Source organism: Polyergus mexicanus, unplaced genomic scaffold, assembly GCF_030449975.1.
Source record: "Polyergus mexicanus isolate NDT 795.1 unplaced genomic scaffold, iyPolMexi1.0 SCAF_11, whole genome shotgun sequence".
NCBI lineage: Eukaryota > Metazoa > Arthropoda > Insecta > Hymenoptera > Formicidae > Polyergus > Polyergus mexicanus.
The window spans coordinates 9,608,760-9,625,671 of record NW_027223331.1 but is presented as its reverse complement, the minus strand read 5'-3'; the positions used below and the strand labels follow the sequence as shown (position 1 = coordinate 9,625,671).

Sequence of the window (16,912 nt, the reverse complement as noted above, 5' to 3'; positions counted from 1 at the left end):
GCCGTAGTTATAATTATTTTCGTATGTGTCGATACTATAAAAATGTTTTCTTATTTATATGTTAGACATCGGTAAGGACATAAAAGAAAACGTTAATTCTTTCTCATAAGGATCTGAGAAGATTTAAATTCATATAAACACAATATTCAAACAGTCTTCCTCGAACGTGCTGATGTAACGGTTATAATTAGTATATATGCGCGGTTCGCAATTCTCATGACAGTTAATATTTTTCTACACTATTATTTCGCGAGAATATGTGTGTTTCTTTACACTTGGTTTCAGTACTTTAATGAAGAAAATTAAAATACTTTAAATAATACGTTAATCGTGCGTTTACAAGACAAGTCATAAAGAAATCGATCTGCGAGAAAAACGAGAAGAAGCTTTAAGAATTTTTATGATACAGGCAAGTAAATCAATTATACTTTCCCTGATTTCTTGAAATTGCAAAAATATAAATCGCAATATATATAATTTTGCTTGAAATTTCTCGCCGAATAACCGTTGACATATCGGAATTATAATCACAAAGACATATCATAAAGGACGTTCTACGTCAATTCTCGATTATATTGTAAGAAAAATAAATGCGTGTTATTGATCTTCACAGGATACTTTTTGAAAAGTGCTAATGTTCAAATATGAGTCGTAACACGAAACGTCATAAAAATGTACAAAGAAGATCCGCATTGTCGTTTGCTGGTGCGGATGATTCCATCGACCATTACATCGATAACATTATACAATCCGATCCTTGGGAAAACGTGGCGGAAATTAGAAAAAGTGACGCCGCTTACATCCAGAATGTGTTGAATGAATTCGATGATATGATTACGCAAGAAAAGGCTTCCAAAGCAAGTAAGAGCTACAACGAGATTTCATACAAATGTCTTACTCTCTTGTTTCATTATAATTTTATTATAGATATTTTGAACGATTTTTTAAACTATTCTCCGAATAATAATGTTATTTACCAAATATTATCAAAGAGCTTGTATGACTGGATTTATAATATAAGAATAAAATTATAATAATAAATAAGAATACGTACATGAGAGAATATTATCGAATTAAATTAATATGAGTAAAAATTATTTAAAATTTTGTAATGTATTTATTAATAAAATATCTTTATAGGTCATAGCGCTGCGAAAAAAAAATTGAAACAACCAAAGGAAAAATCCGCGGTTAAGGATTCAACTACTTCTGAAGGGACTTCATCAAATATGCATAATATGCTCGAATCCAAAACCAAGGTTCAGACAAAAAAGAAAGTTTCAACAAAACGAACTCCCAAGACGATAGAAAAAACGCCTTCGCAAGAACTCCAATGCAGTGTAGATAATGCGAAAAGAGCAGTTCGAAAAACTTCAGAACCTAATATCGAAAAGATTGCCGTTAACGAATCAGTCAAAGAAATAAACAAGAAAGACGTAACAAATACGACTGATACAAATCTGCTAACAAGCACGCCCAAAAAAGAATTGTCTAAAACAATAGGAGAAACGGCAAAAGGCGAAAAGTTGTCCGTAAATAAAAAAAAACAAAAGATGATAGATTTTGAAAATACATCGAAGAAATATGTCAAGCACCAAAAAAAACAGCGACAAAAAAGTATCTTGAAAAAGGAAATGAAAGACATGGAGGATTGTCAAGGTGAAGGTAAATGAAACCGATTATATTTTTTTTTTTATTAATTTCTACAAATAATAAAAACAATTTGAAGTGTAATAAAAGAAAATTTCAATGCGTTGAAAAGTGAAGTAAAGCATAAAAAAATGCAATGCAAGTATAAAAAAAAACATATTTAAAATATTTGTCCTCTTTTCTGCTATAAATTATTTTAACAATAATGTTTTCTTCAAATTACATTCAAAGCTTCTTAGCAAAACAGATTTAAAAAAATATAAAATTAAAAAAAATTGACAAATAATGTAGAAGAAAGCGTCAAATTTAAAAATACAGTAAAGTGTTGAAAGACAATGTAAAAAATAAAAAATATCAAATTGAAAAGAAATAAAGTATATGCACAGACAATATTTTTTGTTTTGCATAAATTATTTGGTAATATGACATATATTTAACATAAATATCGTATAATTCATTTTTATAATAACTATGATTTTTTTTAGATAATACAAAAGTTTCTGATAAAGATGATAATTTGAAAGTGAACGAATCCAAAAATGTATTAAAAGAAAACGTCGAAACAAAATTATCCAAAAGTACGATGAAATGTAATGTAGTAGATGAGAAATGCGAGTTCAAAAGTAAAAAAAAGTGTTTCTATTGTCTAATTCTAATTCTTCAACAAATTATTTTATTTTGTACAATAAGCAAAAATTTTGTAAGAAAATATATTTTTTTCTCTATTTTTGATGATAATAACATATATTTTTCAGACAAGAAAATTTCTAGTAAATTAAAAAATCTGAAAAGCTGTAAAGACAAATTGTCTAAAAGCGCTACATCAAAAACATCTTCTAAGCCATTAAAAAATAATGTGGAGAATACCGAAAGTCAATGCAAAAGTAAAAGAATATCCAGAATATTTTCATATTTCAAGTATTGATTGTCAAATGCTTCAACAATCTAATATTAATTAATAATTACAATTACACATTTTTCAGAAGAATGCGCGGAAAATTGTCGCACATATGAGCAACGCTTATCGACAGCTGGAAAACAATCAAAGGAAAAAAGAGAACTTAGAAAGACTAAAAAGGCAATAAAAGCTATGACTAAACTTAGTCATGATATATCAGCTGTCAAAAGAAAAGTGGAATGCATAAAAAATAATTTAGGTAAAACGGCTTCTACAATTTTAATATCGATCAAATTCTCTAATGTATCCGTATGCGCGCGCAAATGATAATATCATTATTATTTTTTAAACTATTTATTTAATATTATTATATATAATTAATAATTATATTAATTAGTTCTTATTTAAGTTTTTATTTATTTATACTTATTTAATTATCTTTTAACACCATGACAGAATTTAAAGATATGTATTTCACACGGAAAACATCAATCAAATAAAATCAAGCTTTTATCGATCTGCTTAGATATGTGCGCCATGAAATAATTAAAAAAATCTTTTATCTTTTTTTATATATATCAAATATTACTATAGTTAATCTTCATCTGAATCTTCATCTTAATCTTCTTCTTGTAATTTATACAAAACTCTTGTCCAACGATTTGATTTTACCGGGAATTTTTGCATACGAGAATCACATTGTTGTTTCTTCAATCCGTGATATTTCCAGAACTAATCTCCCGTTTCTTTTTTTCTCTCTGTTACAGAAAGCAGAGAGTCATCGGATTCTGGCAGCGATTATTCTGAGGAGTCATTGTATTCGTCATTATATTCATTTTCCTCCTCATTCGAATCATCACACTCGAGCGATTGTAGCTGTTCATATTGCGATTACACGAGTGATGATTATACCGAGTATACGTGTGATTCGTCTAATTCTTCTCGTCTCGATTTAGTGAGAATAGCGAAAACAAATAAAAGCAAGTGAGAGCAAAAGCTCGCATTAGAACAAAAGTTATAAAGAAAATAATATTCAAAATTAAAATCACACACATATACGACAAATGCAAAAAATCTTATTTTAATATAATAATAATTTTTATAAGAAATTTTATTGCTCGTACATACATGTATATATATATATATTAATCTGTATGTTTACTTAATTTATGTTTGTAATAAATAATTATAATTTAGTTAAAAAAAAATAGAAAAAAAGCGCGAATTTAAATGGATACTCCATTGAATTTGGCAAGATACAGAAAATTCTTCAAAATCAATGTATATATTTTCGTACTAGATTTAGAATGTCCACACACTTAATTTTACACTCGAATTACCATATTTTTTATCTATGTTAATTATTATTTGTTATAATATACTATATAAAACTATAATTTGTTATAGCAACAGGTAATTATAATCTCATTTTATAGTCATATTCATTAAATCTAAATAGATAAATTCTTAACTATATAATTATAAAAATAAGTTTTAAATTTCGCGTGTAATTAATAACATATATTATTTTGTCGAAATAAGGCTTTCAATTTTTTGTAAAAATAATTTTAATTTTTTAAATAACGAATATTATATTTAAGATAATGTTTAAATATATCGGAATTAATTGTGTGCGCGCACGAGTTATAGTTTTATATATTAAAAATAAATTATGTATGCTATAATTATTTTGTATTGTAATATCTAAAGAATTCTATATAATCTTTTGAATGAATAAAGGAACCGTAAGCATTCTTAAAACATATTAGAATATTTGACAATCTTCAACAAATATATTATACAACTCTTGAGAATATAAATATTTCGTCAAATATTTCACACATACATATATTTTTAATAAGGTGTTTTAATTTATTTTAAAACTGTTTTCATTTTCAAAACAGCGTATCAATATACGAGTGCTTTCAATTCTACTTGCGCCGATTTATGATATAATATTTTTCCGATTTATTAACAACTCTCAAGATATGCAAGAAGTTTTTCATTTCTAATTGTTCATAATTTAGAAACTTTTAGGATTTAGACAGTTTTGTTCAGGACAAGTTGCCGAATTTATCAGATCATCTTACTACGTGGCAGCATGAATGTAGATTCGTGACTATTCTTGTATAAACATAGTTTGAACGATCCTCGAGTGAAAAAAACGAACGCACGTACGGTACATTCAATCGGGCGCATTAAAATAATGCGTACATATCGCGACTCTTAAATTCATCTCATCGTTCCTTTACCCTCTCCCCCTCCTGCTACTATTTGTAGCTTTTCGGCACCTGCTCCATGCGCTGCCGTATTTTTTCTTAACGTTCTAACTGAAAACAGAAAAGACTAAAAATAGACAGTTTGACGCACATTGCCGATGTTAAGGTAAGTAAGTAAATAAACCGTATGTTTGCTTTTTTCTTCGGGACAATAATCTGACGCCGATACGCCACTTGTCATTCTCACAAATGCGGAGTAGCTATTGTATAATATAAAAAGTATCGAATGTTATGGGTCAAGTCTCGCGTTTATCTAAACATCACCGAATACGACAAGACCACCTGTTATTTCTTGTCCTATCTAAGAATATTACTTAAAAATTAATCATTAATTTTAGATTCACTACGTGGATCATGCAAACACGAAATAAACCACAATTATATAATAAATTAAAGTAATAAATTATAAAAATAAAATAAATTTTTTTTTATTTCTCGGTTTTTTTTGCACTAAAGAATTTACAGATTAAAAATTTCATATTTATTTATTTTTTACTATTTTTTCCTATCGCAGTGTTTAATGATAACGTTCTGTATATCTTGTCCAAAAATTTTGTATAAGACATATAGAATAACTCATAAAAATACATAATTATAGCTTATCATCGATTTTTCGAATTTTGACCATTTCTTAGTTTCATGAATGTTTTACGAGGAAAAAACCGATTGGCCTTTTCTCTTGAACATAAGATTTTACGTTTAAGATTTATTACCAGGAATCTCACGACAAAACGTATAAAAGTTTGTTTCGAAAAACTAAGCATGTCTTAACTGCATGAAACTTGTGTTTTTCCTATATCGTATTCTTAGAAAATTATATCATTAATTTAAATTAAATCTTTAGAAACATAATTCTCATTAAAGAACATAGAAACAAAAAAAAAAAAAAAAAAATTCCGAAATTTTTAGTTATAAAATTACTAGAAAAATATAACATTGAAAATTGAGCAGCACAGAGAGCGCCCAAACAGAAAAAGAATCTCAGAGATAAAAATAAGAATAACAAACTTTCACAGTGAAATAAAAATATTTATTCGTCTTATGGGTTCTTACATATTTCCAATGTTATCCGCGGCAAAACAATATTTGAAATTTTTTTTTTTTTTTTTGTTTGTCTTCATCCTCAAGTCAAACTTTAATATATATTAGATAATTCAAAATAATACACATATTGTAAAAACAATTTTTTACTAAATTACTTTAATTAGGAAATTAGAAATTATAGGAATAACACAAACATAATAAATTAATTGATACTTTAATATATTGTCTAATTAATAGACAAAATTAAAGTCCACAATTAGTATTAGAAGTAACAGTATTTTCTAAAATTTTATGATAAGAGATACAATATAAATAAGCGGAATAAACGGAAATCGTCCCTCAGAATTAAACGATAGCAATCAGATACTCTCTAAAATAAAGAAAAACAGTGCACACCTAAAAATTGCATTGTATTTGTCGATAAATCAATGGAAAAAGATAAACAGTTTGAAGAAAGCAGCAAAAAATCAATGTTATCAGAAAGAGAAAATAATTCGAAATCGAAGAATGATAAAATTTCACAGAATCGCATTTCTTATTGTTAGTTGACGCGCCATGTATCATGTATGAACTTTTGTTTGTTGTAATGGCTGTGTAGGATGTGCACGAGGCAATCACGATGAAAACAAAAGCGTCTTTAAACTAGCAGATTTAAACGAAGCCAAAGTTAAACCAACTTTTCGAGATGGCAAAAACCACGAACGTGTTGTGAAATCTCCCAAAATCAAGAATGCAAAGTAACGGTATGAAGGAATTAATCTAAAACAACCATTAAAATCCGCACAAAAACATAATACATTTGGCAAAGCATTTGTAAACAGAGAATTAATTACCAATTAAATTGTTTTTATGTTTAAAATCAAAACGCAAATTTTTTGCGATGGTATTTTGCGGTAATAAAAAATAATAAAATAATAAATTTACAGTATGTATATATCAATATGTATTAAAAGTATGTATATATTTACAGTAATAGTAATAATAAAATAGTATTTAAAATAATTTAATATGTATATATTAAATGTTATAAACTCTATGTTTTCTCTTCTCTTTTATATATTTATCATATTATATATATTTATACATGAACTTTTATATTTCATAATTCATAAATTTTATATGCTCATTCTCATTCCATTCGATATCGCGAAATTTTTTTATCGTTTGTACAATGTGTTTCGATGTATATCTATAAAGAGAATTCGTTATTCAGATATTTTCGGTTAATCTCAATGTTTCCAGAAGTCATCGTTGACTTCTTCTTTTTTATCTTCTAAAAACTAACAAGTCATTGAATTTTGGTGGCAATGATTCCGAGTATTGCCCTTGTTTTTCAATTTTTTATCATTTGCATCATATCAGATTACCCAGACTCGCATATATATTCATATATATATAATTTATTCTTTTATTAACATATTTACATTTAAAATCTGTTTTTGTACATTTATATTATATATACAATAATAGAAAAACCAATATATGCAAATAATATAATATCAACTACAATTACAATAGCATCGATTAAAGTTTACAATTACATTATATGAAACGTATTGTATTTAAACGTATTTAAACTTATTGTATATTTTTGTATTTGACTTTTATTAATCTATCTATTAAAAAAAGAAATTTTATTTGTATCAAATCATTTTACATGTGTGCAATCAAATTACACTCACCGTACGTAGGCGATCTTGATGTGTGTAGGTATTGTATTTGTACTTGTACTGCCTTTGCGTAGATGGCACAAAGATGCATGCGTCGATAAAAGTAAATCTTCTCTTGGACAAGACTACTTTATATTTTTCTTTCCTCCTCCATTGTTCTGCTCACACGCACGTTATTTTTTTTTTTTCTTTTCTATCCTCTTCTTCATCACGATTTCCTTCTCAGTCAGATATTCTATACTCTGTTCAAGAATTCTTCAAGAAACAGCTACCTTAATAGTGATATCTTGTATACTTTTGTTTATTTAACGGTGATGCAAAGTGTACCAAGAATAGCTTAACTTGGATATAATGAGATACATGAAGTTGGATGAATTATTTTAATACTTATCTAATTCTGTAAGCTTCTCCGAACATTGTTAGATGACAAAGGTTGGATTCACGGAAGAATGATTGTGGAAGAAGCCTTCCGCGAATGATAAATCCTCTCAAAGTTCAGTAGCTGTTTGGCAAGCGCACTAGATGTGTTCTACGTGAATACGTAAGCGAGCTCAAGCAAAATAGACAATAGCTGCGTCTGCGAAACTCTAATCTAATTGTACTTGAAGATAGATACGCACAGAGATTCGTACAATAAAATCCAGTATAAAATTTGACACATTTACACGTTTATTTTCTGTTTCTGTCAAAAATTGATACACGCGATTGTCATGGGATCCATAAATCGATCATGCACCTACCGTCCCAGAAGACATATATAGAAATATGTATACACGCAAATGTATAGATACGGTAACGCCAACATGTTTCCCATCTATCCTAGATTCTTTCCGTTTCTCGAAACTCGCCAACGTCAAAACTTTTCGCATAATTCGCGAACTAACGAGTGCGAGCCGATTCACGATGATTGCACAATAATTCGCACTTGTACTTTACTTCCATTGCGCGACCGTTTCTCTTATTTATATCTTTAATATCCGGTGGTATACAGCCGAACATCTCTATGGACTCCGTATACTTGACATACATTTTAAAAATACTTTCAGGTATAAATTCGGATTTGTGACGAACGCGTAATCTGCATTATTTAACAGCGTCCGTCATAAATTTAAGAAAATAATATTAGATAGTACAAAACCATAGAAGATGAATAAATGATAAATTTAAAATATTTGAATTCCTTATTTTAGATCATATTCTTGATGGTAGATAATAATAGATTAGGTAGGATATGATTATAATAAATTATAAAAGAGCAATAAGAGAGCCCCGGATTGCAAAATCATATGGCGTTTTCTTCTTTTTTATTTAGCTCTATATTCGTGGAAGTTGGAATATTAAACTGGCGGCAGAAAGTCAATAAATCCACTTTAAGTCGATCCGTGTCAATAATCCATTCGTACAGATACAAAAATATACTTTGCAGATTCGAACGGTACCGAAATGGCTTTATGTTGCAAAATTCACATGCAGACAGGCAATAAAGAGAGTAATATGAAAGAATAAAAGATAGATATATGACGCTATTTCTATGAAAAAAAAAAAAAAAAAAAAAAAAAAAAAAACAGGAAATAGATCAAATACAATTTCTGTAAGACTTTTCTTATCATCATTCGCATCGTTTTATATATCGCATACGGGAATTCTTATTACTTACAAATAGTTATCGAGTCCTTGCTCCTAAATCTCGAGAGTGCGCTATCATCGAACGTGTCAACACTCGATCGAAAATAATTAACGAGTTTGCGCGAAGTAGCATAGATATAATTAAAAAGAAAGAAATTAAAGATCTAATTTTTTTATTCGATTTGCTTCTATCATTATTATTTTACTATATCCAATTACGATGAGTAAAAATCGGTAATTTGATTCAAAATGAAATTTTATTTAGAAATTTTATCGCGTGATCGTGACAATTTGTGATTGAAGGATATATCGTAAGGCGTAAACCGATCAATGATCGGTATCACTCTCGATGTAGGCATATGGAAGAATTCTGCGGTGAATCTCGTTCCGGGTAACTCTTTCCCTGTTCATCGGGGTGTTCGTCTACGCGGACTCATCGACTCGCATGTAATGCGCCCGTTAAAAAAAGCTACGGTGTGACGCGGCGTTACGCTTTTTCTACCCTACGTTAGTCGACGTTCCTCGTGTATCCCGCACCCTTTTACCCTCCACGTCTGCGCATTTCCCAGCCGGATCTATAAAAGCGACGCGGGGCGTCACGACGCTTCAGACGTCTGAGATACGCGCACCACGGAAAATGTGACCGAGCACCATCGTGTCGATATCTCTTGTCACCGAATCTCTATTTCTGTGCTCATCTCTCAAGTGACACCTGTTCCGAAAGCGAGATTGTCAGTGGATACGATTGACATAAATTCTCGCGACACACGCTAATTTCATTCGGCGTTTGTGGTATCTGTGACCATCTGATACATACGTGCTGCGAAAACATGTCGTGATATAAAAATGTAGAAGAGAACACACTAAATAAAATTTAATCGAGCAAGATAGTGATTACACGTATATTTATTGACATTGATCGCAGTGTGCAGCGACATTTTTCTCGTTATCATCAAACGGATTTTACTATCGTGGTACGTATCGGTCATGTTATCCTCTACATATATGGTAATTGTTGCTGTATAAATTTCATTTGTACAATTGACGAACTTTTTATTAGTGTTAATTTTTAATATTTAATAAAATTTCAATTTTCCCTACTCTCTGATGATTAGAATAAATCTTATTAAGCTTTTATACTGTAGAATCCTATATAATCTAATTAAGAAAATTCATCAACAAGATTTTTAATAGAAAACAATTTTATTTTCGATTAGAATACTTTATGTATATATAAGCTTTTATATTTTCCTATTAATTATATTAGATAATTTTTTTATATTATGACATTCTAGAAGATATTTCTATGTAATACTTGTTGAGAGAATTAAAGATATGTATATTATAAAAAAATAAAACCATTTCACAATTGTTTTCAATATTATACTATGCTTGATGGTTTACAAATTTTTATAATATAAGATTAAAGCGTATCGATAATGCGTAAAAATAATGATAAGTAAATAAGATTGATACCTTTCTAATAAATTATAATGCGTTAATATTATAATTGACACATGCTTTTATGATTTGAATCTAATGTGTTAAAGAGTTAACACGTTGAATTTCCACAGCAGTTGCAGTACGTTTCGTTCATTGTCTATCTCTATATACGCGTGTCTGCTAAACTGTCTCATTAAACGCACGACGTGCACGCACGCTCGCACGCCAAAGTATAACACCACTAACTTCTCGTATGTATTAAAATAGAGTGCCCAGTAAACATAAATGCTAAATATATCTGCATCTCTGAGGCTTGTCAGAATGAATCGGTCTGAATCGGTGGTAATGCGAAAAAAATAACCGTGACATAAAATAATGCACAAAATAACAATAAACGTCTGTTATCTCTCGACATTAAAATCATTATAACGCACAAAATATAAATTTAAATAAGCGCGGCGTATACACAAGAACATAATGGTTCTAAGTACAAATAAAAAACACGTAATTTGTCCATTTTATAAATAATTAAAGTGAAAAAGAAAAGCTTTTTTTGCCCTTGTCTTGTTTCTGTTAATGCATTATATTAGTAAAATATATATTTACCCCACCCACGAAGTCCGTTCGCTTCATGTTGCATTCGTTTCGTCACATGATGACATTTATGCTGTCTCGAATTTCCAGAAATTTATGGAACGATCCGAAGTGGATAGATAGATTTTTATCGTCGAACGAACGTATATTTGTTTTCGCGTAATTTAAACATCTATTAACGACTTCTGCTGTAACAAACGATTTCTTTGAATCGTTAAAAGTACAACTTAAATATACAAAGCCTTTAAAAACGCGTTTCAAATCCTTTTTTAAGATGCTCAAAAATCAGGAATATTGATAAATATTGATAAATAACACATAGTACGTAAGAGTACAAAGGTAAAATTTATATTGTTCTACGTAAATAAAAAATTAGAAATTTATAATATAGTTTTGATATACACTGTGTGTATGTGTGTGTGTGTGTGTGTGTGTTTGTGTCTATCTGTATCAACCTATAGCTTTCAATTCGTGTAAATCGTATTTTAATGTCGTTAGGTCAAATAAAGAAAATTTTTAAGCTATTTGTCCAAGATGAAAAAAAAAAACCATCTATTTGTCGTATCTTCTTTCATTCGCACTCGATCTAGCAATGCATTTAAACCGTGCAAAAAGTTAAACGAATGCGCAAATCGCGAACGAAATCCGCGTGTGGAATCTGATGGAAAGTTTCGCGGTTTAGTGCTGACCAGGCTCAGGCGTCGTCGGCCAAACTTGCGAGCGGTCCTTGTTATTGATCTAGCGAGAGGGTCTAAATGTCCTGGGTTCACCCGGTTACCCACCGATCTGACTCTTCATTGCACCGCGAGAGTGCAAAACGGTGAAGAAACTGCAACGTGATGCACGCAATACATACAAAGCGAAGAGGACGAGGAGGGCAAAAATCGTCGTCCCTGGTGGCATCGTTCCAAAAATCCCACCTGCGTATTGCAGTCCAAATTATCGATTCGCGAGATGCGCGATCGTAAATTCGAACGCAAACATAACACTCGATCGCGAGTTTACACGAGAGAGAGCATATGCAGCGCGGCGTGCGATGACGCACGTGCAAGATCGCGCGATGTGAGCGAGGAAGAAAAACGGCACCTCAAAAAGCGCAAGAACTATCATTAAACAGATCAATGTCTGCTTAATATTGCCGTTATGCAATAGCAATCGATGAATTCCATGTGCAGATTTACATACTTTTCACGACGAAAATACGCGATATTCATTATATATAGGATATAGGATCTCATGCACTTGCTTTCCATCTATAGATTCTTTGAATCAATCTAAAATTGAAATTAAATTTATACTCGTAAAAATAAATATTTGTTAGAAAATAATTCAGAATATTACAGAATATTACGTTACAGAATATTATCCACTTTATTGTATTATTAAAAAAATGAAATTTATTTATTTATTTTATCGAAGCTTAATCCATAAAAATGTTCAAAGATATCCAATAGCTTATAAATTTTTTTCTTTTCAAAAAGAGATCAAAAGAAGTTGAACTTTTATTTGAGAAATATTATCTCCCATTGAGACAATCTTTTTTGCAAACGATCTCTATATCTCGCGCGATATCAAATCGCACGTGCACGCAATATCATATTCCAGAACTGCGATTGATCTATGCTATTTATGAACTAGGACGCGCGTTGTATGATCAGAGAGGCGTGAATATTATCTTTTTGCGGAAGAAAGCGTGGGAACATTCCAGAATATAATCGTACATCCGTCATGTTGACAACTGTAGGCGTTGCATATACCTGAGATCTATTGTATACCTACGGAACGACGATATTTCTTCGACAAAGCGTTATCCAAATATAAAATCAACGTAGACATATTTCCGATAAATGAAATTCTAATTTCCGCACTTGACAGAAAGAGGAAGCGGTCTATATAAAACGAAAATAATAAAGTTAGCCTCTATAACGCGTGCATGCGAAAATATATTAAGAAAAAAAAAAAAATGCTAGATACATTAAAATACAGTGAAATAGCAATACAATTAAAATAAAAGATCTAAATATAAACTTAAATAATTTTATATTTAGAATTTAAAATAAAATATGATTTAAGATATCATTAGTCATAAAATATACTCTCGCATTAAATTATGTACAAAATATTTAAACATCGTTTACTACATTCAATCGTATTATATACATTTTAATTGAATTAAAAATAAGAAAAATCAATTTATCAAAAATAAGCATGTACTCTTTTTCTTTTATTCCAGATGAAGCTGCACGAAAAAAAAGAGTCAGGTATCCACAGAGTGCAGGAAGTACCTCTCGAAGAGCTGGATCTTTCGAAAGAATACAATGTGGAAAAAACTCTGGGCGAGGGTAGTTTTGCGAAGGTTCTATTGGCGACGCACAGAGCCACCCAGACAAGAGTAGTTCTGAAGGCAGTTCATCAAGAACTAACGACGGAGAAGGACTTTTTCCGAGAATTTCATTATTCGTATCACCTGAGCCCACATCCAAATATACTTTGTTCGTACGCTGTCGCTTTCAAAGCGGAAAAGTGTTTTGTTTTCGCGCAGGAATACGCGCTTTACGGCGACCTCGCCGGCAATGTGAAGGCCGGCGGACTTAATGAAGACGCGTGTAAAAGGATTGCCGGGCAGCTTGCTTCGGCTCTCGACTTTATTCATTCAAAACAGCTGACCCATCGTGACATAAAACTGGAAAATGTGTTGGTATTCGCGCAGGATATGAGCAAAGTGAAATTGTGCGATTTTGGTTGTACGAGGCGCGAGGGCACTCTGGTAAATAAAATCCGTTGCACCTGGGTGCCATTCCAACCACCAGAGATCCACGAGATCATCAAGAACGAGAGATACGCCTGTAAAAGAAGCTCGGACTGCTGGCAGTTTGGCATCGTCCTTTTCGTTTGTCTGACCGGCAATCCGCCGTGGCAAAGCGCCGACCTAATCCGAGATCCGGACTACTCCGCTTTTCAGCGATGGCTGAAGCGACGCACCACCAAGATTCCGCCTACTTTCCGGCGATTCACTCCTAGGTTGCTCCGATACTTCAGACGAACTTTCGAGCACAAACCGGAGAAGAGGCCGCATGTGACTGAGATCAACAAGTACCTAAAAGATTCGTGGTGCATCAACAAGATTAGTCACAGCGCGACGTCGACGTCGGTCGACGTGAGCGAAAGCCTCGCCAGGCGAGGCGACAGTCTGCTGTACTTGGATACTATTTTAGATGATCGACACAACGTAGACGAGAACAAGAACAAGCTAAGAAAGCTGTTGAATAGCTACGGCCTGGAGACCACGGTGGACCAGAAAGTCGTCACCAAAAGGATATGGGAGTGGGTGATGCAGTGTGATTCCAACATGGACATAGAGCAGGGTCTGATCAGCGGCATCAGCACGGAGGATATGTGAGAAATAGTGAGAACCTGTAGCGAGCCGTGCCTTCGAATCACCCAGGAGGATCCGAATAAATTCCGAATGGGCAGCTTCCATGTGTCGTACAGACGTGCCAAATAACTAGTCGGAGCTGTGTAAACGAGAGACATTTTTCGAAGAGCTCGTTTGAAATGTATTTCGCGAAAGAGCGGAACACGGCCTTATTCCAGCGACGGCCTGTTCCAGGATGTCAAAATGCTATACATAGGCGGACCAATTATTATCGATAAACTCTTCCTTCATTAATAAAAACGGAGATCACAGAGAAAATTTGAAAAAAAATGATACTTTTAGATAGTGAAATATCGGCATAATGAAAACAACTACTCTTTAAAAGTAAAAAATAATGTAAATGTTTAAAAAACATCATATAAAGATGTCTAAAAGACATTCTAATCTCTCAAGCATTCTCCTGACGTTGTTTATATATTCTTTGTATTTTTATGTTATTTTGGGACTTTGAGAACAAAATAAGATACGCGTCTCTCGAGACATAAGATAGCAGTTAAGTGTAAATGTGATATGTACGTATCTAAGTATGGGAAGAATTCTTTTCTTGACCGAAAGAAGAACAGTGTCAAGCTGAAGATTGGCTTGGTGTACTAATTATAGAGACAATAATGTCGATAGATATGATTTTTGCATTAGTCAGTTGTTTTGGTAAACGATGATCTTACAATTAGTGATGCCTTACGCGCGACTTAGACACGAGATTAGAGACAGCCACTTAGAAATATTTTGTCCATAATTCAAAATCTCCTTTTTAGTTCAAATTACATAACGATATATTCTCGATCGTTAGACAAGAGATAAAAAAGCAAGAAGACTGTATAATCCAGGGATTCCCAGATTGGAGATCGTAACTCCAAATGTAGCGTAGATTACGAAATCATTTTCGGAAACAATCCATTCAATAAGATTCGTGACAAACTATGAAAAATATTAACTTTTCACTACGTGAACCGAATAAATGTGAATCTCTACCTTTTCAAAATAATATTATAGATCAAAATTTTTGTTCATCAATATTTAATTTATAATTTTTTTAATCAAACAAAAGTTTAACCGAAAAATATAACAATATCATATAGCCGAAAAATGTGAGTAGAAATTATTGTGCGAAATGGATGGTTACCGGAAGTACCATTAGCGACAAGTATATAAATCATACAGATGTAAATACATTTATATACTTAAATAGATATATACATTCGTATTTGCTAAACATGTACATATATATACGTATATACATTAGGAAAATATAATACATACTTATATTCTTGTAGAAGTTTATCGTGTGTAGTGCGTTGAAGTTCTGTTTGTACAATTAGTTACGCTATTTCGTAGCGGTGATATAAACATAGCGTTGCAAATCCGACAGTTGTAATAATCTTTCGCAAACGATCCTGCATTAAAACGCGCTCACGGATAACGACACGTAAAACGGGCATTTCGTAATGAAGTGTGAATCGGTAGGAAAACTCACCTGCATTCAACGATCGGTACATTTTCAGATGCATGCGAATTAATTCATATGCAATCCGAGATTTACATAATAATATTCTGATTATAATATTAGATAATTTGTAGAAGAACTTTTATATAATTTTAGCATGATTAATATTCTCAGTACTATATAGGTACAAGAAAATGTACACTGTTACAAATAAACATAGATATTATTTTCGCATGTCTATAAAATCTGTGAAAATTGAACGCTAGAAAAATTCTAGCGTGAGGGAAAGAAGTACATATTCGCTTATTTTTATCTATTCACGAGGTATCTAATTTCCTGTTGACATGAGGTTATACGAATAAAAATATCGTTACCTATCGAATTTATTGTCAGATATAGAAAAAAATCGCGATTTCTCCTAAAGTTCTCTGCAAGTGGATCGTTATAGCCGTAAGAATCGGTGTAAAAAACGCGTTAAGAATTAGAATGATGCGGACGCGTATCTCTATACATTTGTACGTGAGAACATGCACGCAACGAGCATTATCGCTCGTCTACAATATTCGGACAATCATTATTATCTTAGTACTGTTCCTCTTGTTCGAATTGATTAAGTGATAAGACAAACGAGTGAAGTAACTTTTGCGAGAAAGCCGACGTGCGTGCCATCCATTAAAATACGAAGCAATGTTTTGTATATATTGAAATAAATCTTGAAATTGTATAAAATTAATACAGCGATATATAATTTCCCCATAACTCATATTTCGAATAATTCTTACTTTGATTCTATTTATTCCAGAATTAAGATAATAATTTATTTATATT

General features: G+C 31.5%; 2 protein-coding genes across 3 annotated transcripts; both read left to right on the top strand.

Moving 5' to 3' along the window:
* Positions 1 to 223: 223 nt before the first annotated feature.
* Positions 224 to 3,604, top strand: LOC138937693 (cylicin-1). Of its 2 annotated transcripts, none has more exons than XM_070304207.1 (7): positions 224 to 409; positions 614 to 861; positions 1,141 to 1,665; positions 2,136 to 2,273; positions 2,406 to 2,534; positions 2,637 to 2,807; positions 3,316 to 3,604. In XM_070304207.1, exons 2-7 carry the CDS (start codon positions 645 to 647, stop codon positions 3,534 to 3,536), a joined length of 1,401 nt encoding a protein of 466 aa, XP_070160308.1. In that variant the 5' UTR covers positions 224 to 409; positions 614 to 644; the 3' UTR covers positions 3,537 to 3,604. The 2 variants fall into 2 exon arrangements, with proteins under 2 accessions (XP_070160308.1, XP_070160307.1); XM_070304206.1 differs by having other exon boundaries at positions 2,634 to 2,807.
* A 6,198-nt stretch (positions 3,605 to 9,802) lies between these two features.
* Meng (serine/threonine-protein kinase meng-po) lies at positions 9,803 to 16,785 on the top strand. The gene is made up of 2 exons (XM_070303848.1): positions 9,803 to 10,141; positions 13,438 to 16,785. Exon 2 carries the CDS (start codon positions 13,438 to 13,440, stop codon positions 14,602 to 14,604), a length of 1,167 nt encoding a protein of 388 aa, XP_070159949.1. The 5' UTR covers positions 9,803 to 10,141; the 3' UTR covers positions 14,605 to 16,785.
* Positions 16,786 to 16,912: the final 127 nt, after the last annotated feature.

What these genes read in the sequence shown, in the direction of transcription:
- LOC138937693 (XM_070304206.1), top strand. Translation starts at nt 645, where the DNA reads ATGAGTCGTAACACGAAACGTCATAAAAATGTACAAAGAAGATCCGCA. An exon ending in AGAAAAGGCTTCCAAAGCAA is followed by an intron (nt 862 to 1,140) that starts GTAAGAGCTACA and finishes ATATCTTTATAG; the next exon opens with GTCATAGCGCTGCGAAAAAA. An exon ending in ATGCATAAAAAATAATTTAG is followed by an intron (nt 2,808 to 3,315) that starts GTAAAACGGCTT and finishes TCTCTGTTACAG; the next exon opens with AAAGCAGAGAGTCATCGGAT.
- Meng (XM_070303848.1), top strand. Translation starts at nt 13,438, where the DNA reads ATGAAGCTGCACGAAAAAAAAGAGTCAGGTATCCACAGAGTGCAGGAA.